The 17919-nt window shown below is 45.0% G+C and overlaps 1 protein-coding gene across 3 annotated transcripts in view; it reads right to left on the reverse strand.

The window, feature by feature from the left end:
• Nucleotides 1–15422: 15422 nt before the first annotated feature.
• The window catches only part of LOC139159757 (class I histocompatibility antigen, F10 alpha chain-like), a 45700-nt gene continuing 43203 nt past the window's right edge, over nucleotides 15423–17919 (reverse strand). For all 3 annotated transcript variants that reach the window (XM_070737132.1, XM_070737131.1, XM_070737130.1), the window contains one exon: nucleotides 15423–16789. In XM_070737132.1, the coding sequence (XP_070593233.1) occupies nucleotides 16740–16789 (50 nt within the window). In that variant the 3' untranslated portion in view covers nucleotides 15423–16739. The remainder of the gene's footprint in view (nucleotides 16790–17919) is intronic.

The raw sequence follows: 17919 nt of genomic DNA on the forward strand, positions 1-17919 counted from the left end.
GCTGGCTTATTGAAAGAGTGAAGACAAAGACCCCCTGGAATGTTCTCTCCAATTACGCATCATCCCGAGTCAGAGCCAATAGGAATACACAAATGTGGTCACATGTAGAACTGCATTACCCAGAGTGCAATTTCAATACATTTCCCCTAATGCAATATCTTAAAGAGGCGTGCCTAAATACAGTCCAACTATCTCTGTCTCTGGGGACAGCACAGGTTAATTGTATGCAAGAAATCAGGTCAGAAAGGAGAAAAGTCCAGCCTGGATCAGATACTCACCTGTTCTCATCAGTGTCTCATTCCCATAAGACAGGTACTTCTCTGGCAAGTCAAAACAGTATCTGTTATAAGACAGGGGGAGGTCATATGTGGTTTCCCCATTATAAGCTGTCTTCTCCGTCCCAAAGACTTCTCCACTCTTACTTTTCTGGAATTCACAGCTTATGATTCCCTGTAGCGTATGAAAATCTGAAAGGGGGACAGAATTTTGGTTTGAGGAGTCTCCGGAGAGAGCACCGCTATTCACTGTCTCTCACACACACCCTTCATTATATCCACAATGTTTGTTTGTTTTGTAAAGAGAGTCGTTATGGTTTGCTCATCCAGGTTTGAAGGTTACTATGTCCTCTAAGCCCTGCTGGTGGATAACTTCCTATTTTTAACTGATGGATTAAATAAACAATCGACGAATTAAGTAAATTAAGCACTCAGGGTTCCATTGCAAAGCAGGACAATTGTTAAGTGATTTTTTTTTTTGGGGGGGGGCTGCATTTTGCAACCTTTCTTGCCACTTGTCATTGAATGTATCCGTCAGGTGCTGTAGAGCAGTGTTTCCCAACCTTGGCAACTTGAAGATATTTGGACTTCAACTCCCAGAATTCCCAGATAGCCCCCACTCCCATTTCCTCTCCCTCCTCCCTCCCCCAATGGCTCCTTCTGGGCAAAAGACAGTGCCATCTTTGTCTTCCCAGAGCCTCAAATCCTCTTTCAGGAGGCTCAAGGGTCAGTAAATATTTTCACAGCCCTCTTTTTGACTCGTGCAGTATACAGGTCCTCAATGGAAGGCAGGTTGGCAGCAATTGTTTCTTCTGCAGTTCTGATTCTCCTCTGAAGTCTTGTCAGTCTGGTTGGGTTGCAGCACCAAACCGGACAGTTATAGAGGTGCAGATGACAGATTCAATGATTGTTCTGTAGAACTGGATCAGCAGCTCCTTGGGCAGTTTGAGCTTCCTGAGTTGGCGCAGAAAGAATGTTCTTTGTTGTGCTTTTTTGTTGTTAGGTAACCATTTTAGGTCTTGATATATGATAGAACCTAGAAATTTGAAGCTCTCTACTGTTGATACTTTGTTGTCTAGTATTGTGAGAGATGGTAGGATGAGAGGGTTTCTCTAAAGTTTTCCACCATTTCAACAGTTTGGAGTGTGTTCTAGATTGTTTCAGTCGCACCATGAGGCTAGTTGTTCAACCTCCCATCTGTATGCAGTCACTGATGTATCGTCTGCAAACTTCAGTAGTTTAACAGATGGATTGTTTGAGATGCAGTCATTGGTATAGAGCAGCGGCCCCCAAACTACGGCCCGGGGGCCGGATGCGGCCCGCTGAGGCAATTTATCCAGCCTGTGGCAGCACATGAGATTTTACATGGAGCCAGGCATTGGAGTTGGGGGCAGGGAGCGATGAAAGTGCGAGGCCGGCTAAAGTTTTTCTTTTTTTGAATGGCGAAAGTTTTTCTTATTCTGAATGTTGCACATGCGTGCGCACTCCCCATCCCCTTGTGGGCTGGCAGGGGGATGGGGGCGGAGAGGCCACAACCGAGAGGCTCGGCACCCACCCATTCACAGCAGGCAGGGGTGGCCGCGGCTCCCTTTCCTTCTCCCGCCGGCAGCCACCGCTGCAGGTTCCTTGGGTGGGAGCTGCCACTCTCTCTGGGCAGCCCAGCCAAGCGGCCGTAGAAAGTGCAGAGATTTTAGAAAGTGGCAGAACCCGCCCGAGGAACTTGCAGCGACTGCTGCTGGCTTGGCTGGAGGCGACGGCAGTGGGTGAAAGAAAGAGCCGCGCCCGCCGGCCGCGAATGCTGGTGCCAAGATTCCCTGCTCCACGCCAGGCGGGCTGGCTGGTGGATGGGGCGGAGAGGCCACAACTGAGATGCTCGGCACATGCCCATCCGCTGCGCCCGTGGCTCCCTTTCCTTCTCCCATTTATATCTACCGTCAGTGGCCGTCACTGCAGGTTCCTTGGGTGGGAGCTGCCACTCCCTCTGGGCAGCCCAGCCAGGCAAACATAGAAAGTGCAGTGATTATTGCACTTTCTACGGCCGCCTGGCTGGGCTGCCCCGAGGGAAGTGGCAGCTCCCGCCCGAGAAACCTGCAGCGCCGGCCGCTGACTTGGTGAGAGGCGCCGGTGGTAGACATAGGCAGTGGGAGAAGGGAGACGTGGCTACCCCCACCCCTGCCCATTGCGGATGTGCCGGTGCCATGCCTCCCCGCCCCCCAGCCTCCACAGAGAGGTAAGGAAGAGAGAAAGAGAGAACAAGAGAGAGAGAGAAAGAGAGTGTGTGTGAGAGAGATCAACAGAGAGTGAGATAGAAAGAAAGGAGAGAGAAAGTGAGAAAAAGAGAGTGCAAGAGAGGGGGGAGAGAAATAGAGATAGCAAGAGAGAGAACAAGCGAGAGAAGGAAAGCAAGAGAGAAAGAGTGAGAGAAAGAAAAAAATCAAGTGAGAAGGACAGAGAGAAAGAAAGAAAGAGAGAGAGAGAAAGAAAGAAAGCAAGAGAGAGAGGGGCAGAGAGAAAGAAAGAAGGAAAGAAAGGGAGAGATAGAGAGGGAGAGAGGAAGAGGGAGAGATAGTGAATGGGAGAGAGAAAAAATCAAGTGAGAGGGATAGAGAGAAAGAGAGATAAAGAGATAGGGACAGAGAAAGAGAGAGAAAGAAAACAAGAGAAAGAGTGTGAGAGAGAAAGCAAGAGAGAGAAGGACAGAGAGAGAGAAAGAAAGAAAGAAAGAAAGAAAGGGAGAGATAGAGAGGAAGAGAGGGAGAGGAAGAGATAGAGTAAGTGTGAGAGAGGAAGAAATTGAGAGAGAGAGAAAGAAAGCAAGACAGAGAAAGAGGGACAGAGAAAGAAAGCAAGAGAGAGAGAGAGAAAGAAAGAAAGAAAGAAAGAAAGAGGGAGAGATAGAGAGAGAGAGAAAGGAAGAGGGAGAGATAGAAAGAGAATGAGTGAGAGAAAGAAAGCAAGAGAGAGAAAGAGGGACAGCGAGAAAGAGAGAGAAAGAAAGGAATAGCGAGGGAGAGATAAAGTAAGAGGGAGAGATACAAAGAAAGTGAGTGAGAGAGAGAAAGAAAGTGAGAGAGTGAGAGAGAGAGAAAGAGAAAACTCGGCAAGGAGTTGGGGACTTGCTCCACTTCACCTCCTCCTCCTCCCTCAAGGCGGCGGCATTAAGAAAACTGCAGGGATTTTTTTATAGTCCAGCCCTCCAACAGTCTGAGGGACAGTGAACTGGCCCCCTGTGTAAAAGGTTTGGGGACCCCCGGTATAGAGAGAAGAGAAGTGGTGAGAGTACACAGCCTTGTGGGGGCCCTGTGCTAATTGGACAGGTATCTTATGTGATTTAGCCTAGCTTCACCTGCTGCTTCCTGTCTGTTAGGAAATTTATGATCCACTTAAAAGTGTGTTCAGGTACCACTAGTTCAGGTACCACTAGTTAAAAGTATGTCCAGTATAATGGTGTTGAATGGTGAACTAAAGTTTATAAAGAGGATCCCAGGAGATTCAAGATGTTGTAGAGCCATATTAAACAGCATCAGCTGTTGATCTATTTGGTTACTATGCATATTTCAGGGGGTCAAACAGTGGATCCGTGATGGTTTTCAAGTGGGACATCATTAGTCTTTCAAAGTTTTCATAACTACAGATGTTACAGCAACTGGTCTGTAGTCGTTTAGTTCCTTTTTTATTTATTATAAAAGTAAACTTTATTTAAACACACAAAATACAAACAATTAAACTCACATAGAACAGGAGAAAAAACAATTAAAATAAAAGTTGGACATTTTTGTGATGTGCCTGTAGTACATAGAAACATAGAAACATAGAAGACTGACGGCAGAAAAAGACCTCATGATCCATCTAGTCTGCCCTTATACTATTCCCTGTATTTTATCTTAGGATGGATATATGTTTATCCCAGGCATGTTTAAAGTCAGTTACTGTGGATTTATCAACCACGTCTGCTGGAAGTTTGTTCCAAGGATCTACTACTCTTTCAGTAAAATAATATTTTCTCATGTTGCTTTTGATCTTTCCCCCAACTAACTTCAGATTGTGTCCCCTTGTTCTTGTGTTCACTTTCCTATTAAAAACACTTCCCTCCTGGACCTTATTTAACCCTTTAACATATTTAAATGTTTGAATCATGTTCCCCCTTTTCCTTCTGTCCTCCAGACTATAAAGATTGAGTTCATTAAGTCTTTCCTGATCCGTTTTATGCTTAAGACCTTCCACCATTCTTGTAGCCTGTCTTTGGACCCATTCAATTTTGTCAATATCTTTTTGTAGGTGAGGTCTCCAGAACTGAACACAGTACCTCAAGATACGAACCCCTCGTCTTACGAACAACCCGAGATACGAACCCGGGGTTCAGAAAATTTTTGCCTCTTCTTACGAACTTTTTTCATCTTATGAACGCCAAACCCGAACTTCCGGGTTCGGCGTTTGAAGCCCCGCAGCCCAGCTGTCACCTTTTAAAACAGCCGGGGGGCTTCCTAGCAGCCTCCCAGAAGCCGAAGCCGGAAGTTCGGGTTTGGCGTTCGGCTTCGGGAAGCTGCTGGGAAGCCCCCCGGCTGTTTTAAAGGTGACAGCCGGGCGGCGGGGCTTCTCGGCGGCGGCGGCAGGTTCGTAAGATGTAAAATGTTCGGGAGGCTGCTTTGGGTTTTTGGCTGGGAGGGAGGGCAGGAGGTCCGGGGCTGGGGGAGGGAGTCAGGAAGGTCCTCCTGCTCCCCCTTCCCAGTGAAAAACACAAAGACGGTCTGCCGCCGGAGACCCCTTTGTATTTTTGGCTGGGGGGGGGGAAGCAGGAGACGCAGGATCGGGCCGGCGGCGGGCGCGGGAAAAGGCAGCAGGTCTGGGACACCCCCCCACCCCAGCACTTTGAATCCCGCCGCTTCTGCTGGATACGGGCGATGGGCGGGGCGAGCTGCCAAGCCCCTGGCTTCCGCGCCGCTCGTCCCACTCACCGCCCGTATCCAGCAGAAGCTGCTGGATTCAAAGTGCTGGGGTAGTGGGGCTGTCGGGACACCCCCCCACCCCAGCACTTTGAATCCCGCCGCTTCTGCTGGATACGGGCGATGGGCGGGGCGAGCTGCCAAGCCCCTGGCTTCCGCGCCACTCGTCCCACCCACCGCCCGTATCCAGCAGAAGCTGCTGGATTCAAAGTGCTGGGGTGGTGGGGCTGTCAGGACACCCCCCCACCCCAGCACTTTGAATCCCGCCGCTTCTGCTGGATACGGGCGGTGGGCGGGGCGAGCTGCCAAGCCCCTGGCTTCTGCGCCGCTCGTCCCACCCACCGCCCGTATCCAGCAGAAGCTGCTGGATTCAAAGTGCTGGGGTGGGGGGGCTGTCGGGATAAGCCGCGCACAAAGGCCGAGGCGAGGCTGAGCAGGAGGAGAAGCCAGCCAGCGAGGCGGTGGGCTGGGAGCCGCAGGCGAAAGGAGTTCGGGCATCGGAGCGCGGCGCCAGGCATTGTTCTCTGGACCCTGCCCGCAGCCTGGAGAGGGCTGGCGAGGCTCAGTGACGGGAGGCGTGGCTTGATCTGGGAGGCGCGGCTTGATCCGCTGAGCCTGGCCGCCCGGAAAATCCCAGCCCGTGTTGCCCGCGGCTGCGAGGGAAACCGAGCCGAGAGCAGCATCACCGCGGCTCCTGGCTCGGTTTCCCTCGCAGCCGCGGGCAACACGGGCTGTGATTTTCCGGGCGGCCAGGCTCAGCGGATCAAGCCGCGTCTCCCGGATCAAGCCGCGCCTCCCGTCACTGACCCTCGGCTCCCCCTCCCTTACCAGCCCCGCCACGGAAGGCTCCATTCTGTTCCCTGCCGGCCCGATTGAGCGGCCGGCAGTCTCCATTCAGGGAACAGAATGGAGCCTTCCGCGGCGGGGCTGGTAAGGGGGGGAGCCGAGGGGGGAGCCGAGCCCAGCCCCGTGGCATTCGCTTTCCTCCCTTCCGCAGCCGACTGATCGTGGGCTCCTTCGCAACCTCGGAGAGCTTCCTGGTTTTCGTGAGCTTTCATGCCCTGGAAGCTCTCCGAGGTTGCGAAGGAGCCCACGATCAGTCGGCTGCGGGTGGGAGGAAGGCGAATCCCCCGTGGGCTCCGTTACATCTTCCGCTGCCAGCCAGGCCATGCTGGCGGCAGCGGAACAATCGCCTTCCTCCCGCCCGCAGCCGACTGACCGTGGGCTCCTTCCCGAGCTCCCTTCCTGAGCCTCCTGTTCTCTCTCCCCCCCCCTCGCCCCTTCGCCTCCCTGTGTTCCTAGGAGAAGTGCTGGGGATTGAGGCAAGACAGCACTTCTCCTAGGAACACAGGGGGGCGAAGGGGCGAGGGGGCGGAGAGAGAACGGGAAGCTCAGCATTCCGTCAGCCGCAGCGCTGGCTGTCAACTTTTCTTTTTAAAACTGGGCAGGAGCTGACTTGCCTCCCCAGTGCTAAAAAGAAAAGTTGACAGCCAGCGCTGCGACTGACGGAATGCTGAGCCTCCCGTTTTCTCTCCCCCCCTCTCGCCCCTTCGCCTCCCTGTGTTCTTAGGAGAAGTGCTGGGGATTGAGGCAAGACAGACCTTCTGCTCCTCACCAGCACTTCTCCTAGGAACACAGGGGGGCGAAGGGGCGAGGGGGCGGAGAGAGAACGGGAAGCTCAGCATTCCATCAGCCGCAGCGCTGGCTGTCAACTTTTCTTTTTAAAACTGGGCAGGAGCTGACTTGCCTCCCCAGTGCTAAAAAGAAAAGTTGACAGCCAGCGCTGCGACTGACGGAATGCTGAGCCTCCCGTTGTCCCCCCCCACCTTGCCCCTTCCGGTTTTGGCGTTCGGGAGACCGCTGGGTTCCCAGCTGTCTCCGAACGCCAAACACCAAAGCCGAACTTCCGCTTTCGGCTTCAGGAGACAGCTGGGAAGCGGCGCGGCTCTTTTAAAAGATGACAGCCGGCCTGGGGGGCTTCCCAGCACCCCCGAACCCTGTGCTGGGAAGCCCCCCAGGCCGGCTGTCACCTTTTAAAACAGCCGCGCCGCTTCCCAGCAGTCGCGGAAAGCCGTTTTTTTGCGGGGGTTTTTTGGTTGCACAGATTAATTGACTTTACATTGTTTCCTATGGGAAACAATGTTTCGTCTTACGAACATTTCGTCTTACGAACCTCCCCCCGGCACCAATTAAGTTCGTATCTTAAGGTACCACTGTATTCCAAATGTGGTCTCACCAGCACTCTATATAGCGGGATCATAATCTCCCTCTTCCTGCTTGTTATACCTCTAGCTATGCAGCCAAGCATCCTACTTGCTTTCCCTATCGCCTGACTGCACTGTTCACCCATTTTGAGACTGTCAGAAATCACTACCCCTAAATCCTTCTCTTCTGAGGTTTTTGCTAACACAGAACTGCCAATACAATACTCAGATTGAGGATTCCTTTTCCCCAAGTGCATTATTTTACATTTGGAAAATTTAAACTGCAGTTTCCATTGCTTTGACCATTTATCTAGTAAAGCTAAATAATTTACCATATTATAGACGCCTCCAGGAACATCAACCCTATTGAACACTTTAGAGTCATCGGCAAATAGGCAACCTTCCCTACCAAACACTTGTGGCACACCGCTTGTAACCTGTCTCTGCTCAGAATACTCACCATTAACAATAACTCTCTGATGTCTACGCTTCAGCCAGCTGCAAATCCATTGAACTATCAAGGGATTAAGTCCAATCTTCACTAATTTATCTATCAGTTCTTTATGTGGAAATCTAATGGTGGTTATTTACTATTACATAAATTATATTTACATATACAGTATACATTGAGTTTTAGCAAAGATCTTATTCTGGCATGACTGATTCTCTGACATTTACTTCCCTTATTATCTAATATTTGTTAATTCTCTGATTTTACTTTCTCCCCCTTTTTTCCATCGTATGTAGTCATTTAGCTCCTTGATGGAGGGCTTCTTCGGCACTGGGATGATAGTAGAGTGTTTGAAGCAAGGAGGAACATACCATATCTCCAGCGATTTGTTGAAGATTTGTTGAAGATAAATATGTTACACACACACACACACACACACACACACACACACACACACACACAAACACACGTGTGTGTATGTGTATGTGTACATGTACATGTATGTGTATGTATATATAACATTTTGATTGCCCATCTGCCTTTAATAATTACAACATCCAGATAAAACTTTGGTTATGGAGCATGGATAAAATAATACATTTTAAAAACAATAAACATACTTTCTCCTCTCCTGCTATTGGCAGGGAACATGGGGCAGGAAGATCCACCCGACCCATCACTAACCTTTGATTTTATGCCATGGGCTCCTTGGATCATCCACCCATTCACTGACCCGTTCATCATAGGAAATTGCTACATCAGTCAGAGCCTGCCAGTACTGGGGATCTTCCTTCCCCAATTGCTCCACCCAGGAGACTCGAGGCTGAATCGTCCTGCTATTGCTGTCATAGCAAACAAAAATCTGACTTTCCACATAAACCTGGATAACAAATTGAGATAGAAACATAGAAACATAGAAGTCTGACGGCAGAAAAAGACCCCATGGTCCATCTAGTCTGCCCTTATACTATTTTCTGTATTTTATCTTAGGATGGATATATGTTTATCCCAGGCATGTTTAAATTCAGTTACTGTGGATTTATCTACCACGTCTGCTGGAAGTTTGTTCCAAGGATCTACTACTCTTTCAGTAAAATAATATTTTCTCATGTTGCTTTTGATCTTTCCCCCAACTAACCTCAGATTGTGTCCCCTTGTTCTTGTGTTCACTTTCCTATTAAAAACACTTCCCTCCTGGACCTTATTTAACCCTTTAATATATTTAAATGTTTCGATCATGTCCCCCCTTTTCCTTCTGTCCTCCAGACTATACAGATTGAGTTCATTAAGTCTTTCCTGATACGTTTTATACTTAAGACCTTCCACCATTCTTGTAGCCCGTCTTTGGACCCGTTCAATTTTGTCAATATCTTTTTGTAGGTGAGGTCTCCAGAACTGAACACAGTATTCCAAATGTGGTCTCACCAGCATTCTATATAGCGGGATCATAATCTCCCTCTTCCTGCTTGTTATACCTCTAGCTATGCAGCCAAGCATCCTACTTGCTTTCCCTACTGCCTGACTGCACTGTTCACCCATTTTGAGACTGTCAGAAATCACTACGCCTAAATCCTTTTCTTTTGAAGTATTTGCTAACACAGAACTGCCAATACAATAGTCAGATTGAGGATTCCTTTTCCCCAAGTGCATTATTTTACATTTGGAAACATTAAACTGCAGTTTCCATTGCTTTGACCATTTATCTAGTAAAGCTAAATCATTTACCATATTGCCGACGCCTCCAGGAATATCAACCCTATTGCACACTTTAGAGTCATCGGCAAATAGGCAAACCTTCCCTACCAGACCTTCCCCTATGTCACTCACAAACATATTAAAAAGAATAGGACCCAGAACAGACCCTTGTGGCACACCGCTTGTAACCTGACTCTGCTCAGAATACTCGCCATTCACAACAACCCTCTGGTGTCTATGCTTCAGCCAGCTGCAAATCCATTGAACTATCCAGGGATTAAGTCCAATCTTCACTAATTTATCTATCAGCTCTTTATGTGGAACCGTATCAAAGGCTTTGCTGAAGTCCAGGTAGGCAATATCCACAGCACCACCTTCATCCAACACCTTTGTGACATAGTCAAAGAAATCAATGAGATTAGTCTGACATGATTTGCCTTCAGTAAAGCCATGCTGATTTGGGTCCAATAATTTATTGTTTTTTAGGTGCTGATTTATCCTCTTTTTCAGTAGAGTCTCCATCATTTTAACGACAACTGATGTCAAGCTAACTGGCCTGTAGTTACCAGCTTCTTCTCTACTGCCCTTCTTGTGGATAGGCACAACACTTGCCATTCTCCAATCCTCAGGAACATCTCCTGTTAACAAGGATTGGTTAAACAAATCAGTCAGGGGGGTAGCAATGACAGATCTGAGTTCTTTAAGAACTCTGGGGTGGATGCCATCTGGACCCATTGCCTTATTTATCTTTAATCGTTCAAGTTCTTCTAAGACATCGGCTTCTAAGATCACTGGAGCTGAATCCGTACAGTTGGAGGCAATGCTATATCCCTCTATAGTATTATTTTGTAACGCCTTATTGAGGTCCAAGACAGCGAAGAAGGCAATTTTGAGGGAATGTGAGGAGGAGCCTGAAAATGGACCCAGAGGAACAATGTTAGGGGGCTTCTGCTGGGGGGGCTGTGATGCTATGGGCCACAGCAGGCCCCATTATCAAATCTGGAAGAAATAGGAAGAAATTGGGGGGAGGGATGGGAGGAGGTAAAAGAGAAAGGGGGTTGAGTCCTTTGGGATTGGGCGGCAAAGAAGTCAAATAAATAAATAAACAAACAAACAAATAAATACATAAATAAATGAATGAATGAATAAATAAATGGAAGAATGGATGATGGAAGACGAGGAGGAGGAGGCAGAGGGCGGAAAGAGGAGGAAAAAGAATGAGAGGTGAAAAAAGCAGTTTCTGGAGAGGTTGGAGGGCAGAGAAGTTTGTGGTGAGAGAGAAAAGGAAGAGGATGCAGGATCCAAGGGAGAACAGAACCCCAAAACCTACCTGCCCCCCTCCCCCAATCCTTCCTTGGTACAGACTGCCCCAAGCAGGCTTGTATGCCACCCCGAGTCTTCGGAGAAGGGTGGCATACAAGTCTAAATAATAATAATAATAATAATAATAATAATAATAATAATAACAACAACAACAACAACAACAACAACAACAAGGGTTTTTTTTAGTTGTTTAGTATTGGATTGTTACATGCTGTTTTTTGTCATTGTTGTTAGCCACACCGAGTCTGCGGAGAGGGGCGGCATACAAATCCAATAAATAAATAAAATAAACAAACAAACAAACAAACAAACAACAACAACAACAGTCATCCACAGGGAAGAAGGGAGGGAGAGCTTCCACCTCCAGAAGCAACAGGAAACCCCGCCTGGTCGCCCAGCTGTTTACCACCCCCCACCCCGCAACAGGGAGAAAAGTGCCTTGGAACATTTAGCCTGTTTTGTCCAAGTGGGGGCACCTTAATAATGGTAGAAGTGCCCCTAGTGGTGGGGAAGGGAGGTGCACCGGCAGCCAGGGAGTTGGCGAGTTGAGAGTTGACAGGGTTGTCATCCCAAACTTCCACAGTGGGAACGGCAGGCATGCAGGCAAGCATCAGACAGAGGGACAGACGGATGGGTTCCCACCAGCAGAAAAAATGGCTTGAGCCTCTCCCATCTTGGAAAGGGACTCTTGGAAGGGACTCACCGAGGCACGTGTGCTGCAGAGCGACCACCTCCAACACCAGGAGCCACAGGGACGCCGACCGCCGAGCCATCCTCAGGGAAAGGAAGAGGCGCTCGGAGAGATCAATTATTATCCAGAGCGAGGCGGCGATTGGCCGAGCTCAGCCAGTAGGAAAAAAACCCGTTTCCATGACATCTCAGGTTGCTAGGCGGACAACCGATCATAACTTCTGAGAAAAGCTGGAAAAGGGAAGTGAAAAGTTTCGTCTGTGTCAGCATCCGAGAACATCTCGTTCCAGGAATTCTTCGTCATTGGGTTGAGGGGGTTTAAAATCGGCGTGGGTTAAAAACGGGGGAGAGTTATTCTGGACGCAGGCGGGGCGGCGCGTCCCTTTCAGACCCCACACAGCCCCTGGCAGCCTGGGATGACGTGGAGATCAGAAACCCTCAAAGGAGCTTTGGGGGAAATGTCAAAGCGAGGACGCGTCTTTCCTTGGGAAAAAGTCGAGGGATGCCAAGCGCAGAACGATGCATTAATTTCCTTTTTGCTTTTATTCCCCAGCAAAGACCTGAATCTTCAGGAAGCTTCATAGCTAGTCAGTTTCCCTGCAATTAACTGAGGTTGGTTTTAGTGGCTCTTCTGGGAATCCTTGGACTGAAAATAATAAATTCCTCTTCAGGTTATGATCGTTGTTATTATGATGGCCAAATGATAAAGAATTGATGGCGGGCCTTTTACAACTCCTGTGATGAGTAAAGTAGGAGGAAGAGGCAATGGGTTTTTTTCAGGGCTTGAATGGAATACTGCTGTGATCAGTCTTCCTTTGAGCATGTACAAAGTGAGAATAGGGCCATGCTTGTAGGGAAGAGGGACTTTCTGCCTCCCTTTCATCCATTTGTCCAATCACAATTGGCCAATAAAGAATTCAATTCAATTCAATTCAATTCTGTTCTGTTCTGTTCTGTTCTATTCTATTCTATTCTACTCTACTCTACTCTACTCTATTCTATTCTATTCATCAATGAAGAAGACCGAAGCCATTAGGGGGACCCTCCAATTGCTGGTGATCTCTTTTTCTCTAATAATAGGGTAGAGTTATTGGGGGGAAGAGGAAGGAAGAGGAAAGGAGATAGGGGAAAGGGGAGGAGGGAAAGAGGGAGGGAGGGAAAGAGGGAGAGAACACAAACCTCTCCAAAGGATACTTCATGTCAAGTGTAGAGTACCAGTCACTAATGGAAAAGCTATTTGAACTGTTTCAAAACTCTCCATGCATTTGGTACACTGGAAGTTCCTGTGATAATTTCCCCAAAGTGCACAAAGAGATCCTTCATTTGGGAAATAATACACTGAGCTTCCTAAAACGGGAGAATTTGAGGAGTGCTTTTTGACACAGGTAAAAGGGATGCCTTATTTTTAATCTGAACAGAATAACAGCTTTGGAAGGTCATCTAATCGAGACCATTTCTGACAGATAGTTGTCCAGGAAGTTGAAACTGCAGGAACCTTGGGTGAGAGTGATCATGTCCTACTGGAATTCAACATCACAAACACAAGAAAGAGAACATAATGATTTTTTAAAAAAAGAGCAGATTTCAATAAACTCAGAAAGAACATAGGGAATATTCCTTGGATGAAAATCCTAAAGGGAAAAACAATCCAAGAACCTTGGGAAACTCAGAAAAATATGATCATAAAAGCCAAACCAGCCCAATACCAATGAGTAAGAAAGACAAGAAATCCCCCCCCCCCCAAAAAAACCCCAGCATGGCTGCACAAAGTCTCTCTGACAAATTGAAAGGCACAAAGGTCAAGTATAAAAAATGGAAAGGGGGACACACAACCAAGATAATCAGAAGATAGCCAGAATCTGCAAAGACAAGGTCAGAAAAACTAACACTTGTCTGATTGAGACAAATACAAATAATTGGGACATTATGGATTATATCCCAGAGTTCTGAAAGAGCTGGCAGATGTCATCTCAGAACCAATGTACCACATTTTTAAAAAAATCCTGGAACACTGGGAAACTACCAGAGGATTGGAAAAGACAACAAGCTCAAACTCAACCCAGACAAGACGGAGTGGCTGTGGGTCTTGCCTCCCAAGGACAATTCCATCTATCCATCCATTACCCGGGGGGGAAATTACTGCCCCCCTCAGAGAGGATCCGCAACTTGGGTGTCCTCCTCGATCCACAGCTGACATTGGAACATCAACTTTCGGCTGTGGCGAGGAGGGCGTTTGCCCAGGTTCGCTTGGTGCACCAGTTGCGGCCCTATTTGGACAGGGAGTCATTGCTCACAGCCGCTCATGCCCTCATCACCTCGAGGTTCGACTACTGCAATGCTCTCTACATGGGGCTACCTCTGAAAAGTGTTCGTAAACTTCAGATCGTGCAGAATGCGTCCGTGAGAGCTATTGTGGGCTTACCTAGGTTCGCCCACGCCTTTCCAACACTCCGTGGCTTGCATTGGCTGTTGATCAGTTTCCGGTCACAATTCAAAGTGTTGGTAATGACCTATAAAGCCCTACATGCATCAGACCAGAATACCTCCGAGACCGTCTTCTGCCGCATGAATCCCAGCGGCCGATAAGGTCCCACAGAGTTGGATGTATATATTGTTTATAGATAAAGCACTATTTAAAGACAAACCACTGTATACTGTATTTGCTTCTGGGTTGTCTCCAAATAGTCAGACTGTGTGCACTCTGACAAAAACAGACCCAGAAAACTACAGACCAATCAATTCCCAGGAAGATATTGGAAGAGATAATTAAGGAACCTTTCGTAAGCTCCTTAAAACCCACCTTTGTCGTCAGGCATGGGGGAACTGAGATATTCCCTTCCCCCTAGGCCTATAAAATTTATGCATGGTATGCTTGTGTGTATGTTTGGTTTTTTAAATAAGGGTTTTTAGAAATTATTTTAAATATTTTAAATATTAGATTTGTTACATGTTGTTTCATTATTGTTGTTAGCCGCCCCGAGTCTATGGAGAGGGGCAGCATACAAATCTAATAAGTAAGTAAGTAAATAAGTAAGTAAGTAAGTAAGTAAGTAAGTAAGTAAGTAAGTAAGTAAGTAAGTAAGTAAGTAAGTAAGTAAGTAAATAAATAAACAAACAAACAAACAAACAAATTTAAATATATTTTTTATTGATTTTTATAGTCTACACTTTCTCAAATTATCATTACTTTCTATGTTATGTTTATATAAAGTACTATACTTGATTGACAAATTAAATAAATAAATACAATCCATCCTCCACTACATATAAATTAATCAATCAATCAAATGAATGAATGAATGCAATTTATTATTCTTAAATAAAGAAGGATCTCTTTATGAAAGTAAAGAGAAAGCCCAATAGAAAAACCTACATTTCCTTTCGTAGTTTATACAAATAGTTGATTTTGTACAAAGGAACTAAAAAGAGGAACAAGAATGAACAAAAGTATTAAAGCTTGAAGGAAAAGGAGACTTTAGTCAAGAGCAGCAAAAAAGAAATGCCAATTTTACCAATGCCCCCTTTTAATGTGGACCCATTTCTCCGATCCTATATCATTCATATGCTGATGTAAAATAATTGTTCATGTACAACTTGTCCTATCAGTTAACAGTCATCCCACAAACACATAATTGCCCGAACCATATTTAAGCTATTAATCTACACCGGTGGCACCTCCTGCCAGCGAGATTGGCTAGAATGTATAAACATATGAATGCTAAATGCTGGTAATGCCATCAAAATGAAGGGACCTATTACCTCATGTGGTGGACCTGCCCAACAATAAAACAATTTTGGAACAAAATTCATAAATGGTAAGAAGAAATCACACAACACAAAATAAACAAGAAACCGGAAACATTTTTATTAGGCATATTTGATGGGAAAATGGAAAGGAAATATCGATACATCATTTTACATATACTAACAGCAACAAGAATAATGTTGGCACAACACTGAAAACAGGACGAGGTACCAAATGATATGAACTTATTATTGGAAAAAATATTAGAGTGTGCAGAATTAGATAAATTGACATATGAATTAAATGATAAAGAAGACTCAGAATTTTATGAAGTTTGGAACATGTTTTATCAATGGATAGAGAAAAAGAAACCAGAGGGAAAGCAATGTATATAAAATTTATATAATTATAGGTATAAATATAAGAAAAAATAAATTCTAGAAAATGTAAAAAATGTCGCCACTGTAAAATCACTGCACCGGAGACTTCTGTTTGTTCAAAGCATTGTTTATTTCCAGAATATAACAACCAACTATTCCTCTCAAAAGCAACTCCCAACAAGGGCAACGGCTAATCCATTGCCCTATTTATACCTTTGCTTATGCGTGGGCTTTTTTACTGACAACCGTTTGTTTTTGGCAGCAACCTAAACTTAGCCGCGTTTTAACCAATCAACGATTTTCTACTATTTCTTTAAATGAGCACAACAGCTGCCGCACACTGTTAGCTCATATTTGATTGGCTACTAGGACATCAAGATCCCTCTCACAGTTACTACTGTTCATTGAGATACCACAAATATTATACAGTGCATTTGTATTTGGAGGGGGGGTTGTATAAATATAGAGCCTTACTTTTTTTACCACTGAATTATATTTGGTTAGATAGCACCTTATGTTCAAGTCTGTCAACTTCATCTTGTGTCTTAAGTCTATCTTCTGTTTCTTTTCATTCCCCCATCTATAGTTTATTATCAATTATTTGCCAAGAATGTGGAATGTCTGTCTGGTTGATATTGATTAAGCACTACTTATTTACTCAGCCCTCTGTCCTGTTTAAGGAAAGGATTATTTACTCAGCTTCTGTTTATCTAAGTTAATTAAAAGTTTTCTGTCTAGGGTAAGAAGTTCTTCTGTTTAGTTAGCAATCACATCTTTGACATCTGTCTGTGTACTATTAACCATTTAGCATTGTTACTAAAGATTACTAAATTAATCTTTTCCACTTTGAAATTTGCTATAAAAAAATAAACGCAAGTCCAAGAAAAGCAGAGCTTTTGAACACGGGAGCTTCTCAGCACAGAGAGATTTCTTCCTAACTCAGACAAATTTTGCTCAAGAAATCGTGTCTCGGTGTCTATGATTCCAACACCCATCCCCCAAGCGTTCCTATAAGATGCAAAAATTGTCTTCTTCATATAGAAACTTTTCCCTGTAGCGTACCCTGGCCAGAACCGTGACTTCCTGGAAAAGAAAGAAAGGAAAATGGAATGGTCAGTTTCTTAGCTGGATGGAAAGAGATGAAGAAACTCAGCACTTTCGGATTCTAGATCCCTCCTCATGTCCCTCTTTTATTTGTTTAATTATATATTTTTTATTGATTTTTTAAAAGTTTTACAGAAAACAAAACAAAAACATAAAACATAAAAGTGTACCATCACCAAACAGAAAAATAAAGATTCCCTTCACCAGGGAAGATTCAATTTAGTATCCTTCATTTGCTTCGTCTCTGGGTTACATTATTCATTAATTATAAAGTGATTGAATTTTATTTCTTACATTTGCAATCGCTTGCTGATATTCTTAATATATAATTTTTAACCTTCTCCCACCGCCTCATTGTTGCTGCTAATTTCTCTTCATTATAATTATGTAATCTAATTTCCATAATTTCATAGTGAATGTGGTCCACCATGTACCTGCACCAATTTCTTATCGTCCATTTATTATCGTCTTTCCACCCAAGCACTATGGTTGCCTGGGCGCTTTCTATCGCTGCAGTTTTGATTTCTTCATATTCTTTTACCTCACTATTTTTTATCAATAATGCTGCTTCCTTGGTTATTTTCCAATTACCCTTCGTAATTTTATTCACTTCCATTTGTATCTGCTTCCAAAATGTTTGAACTTTGTTACATTCCCAAAACATAGGCATAAATACTCCTTTTTCCTTACATCCATGCCAGCAATTTCCTTTCCTCGTTGTTTGAAAGTGTGCTAATTGTACTGGTGTATAATACCATTTATATAATATTTTTCTTCTCATCTCTCTTATTCTTGTGTTTTTAATTCTTTTAATATTTTCAATTATACCTTCCATATCCCATTCATCAATTTCTAATTCATCCTGCCAGTATCTCGTCAATCCTTTTACTACTTGTTCCTCTGCTTGTAATAATTCTCTCTATATATTACTTGTTTGTGCTTTTATATTCTTACTCTTTTCCCTTAATATCTTCTCTAAATTCGTTTCTTGTCTGATGAATATTTCTTTATTTTCCTTTTTACTTAAATATGTACTTATTGTGTTAATTTGTAACCAATTTTGTTGTCCCAGGCACCTCTCTATTTCATTTCTATTAATTCTTCCATTC

Source organism: Erythrolamprus reginae, chromosome 2, assembly GCF_031021105.1.
Source record: "Erythrolamprus reginae isolate rEryReg1 chromosome 2, rEryReg1.hap1, whole genome shotgun sequence".
Lineage (NCBI taxonomy): Eukaryota > Metazoa > Chordata > Lepidosauria > Squamata > Dipsadidae > Erythrolamprus > Erythrolamprus reginae.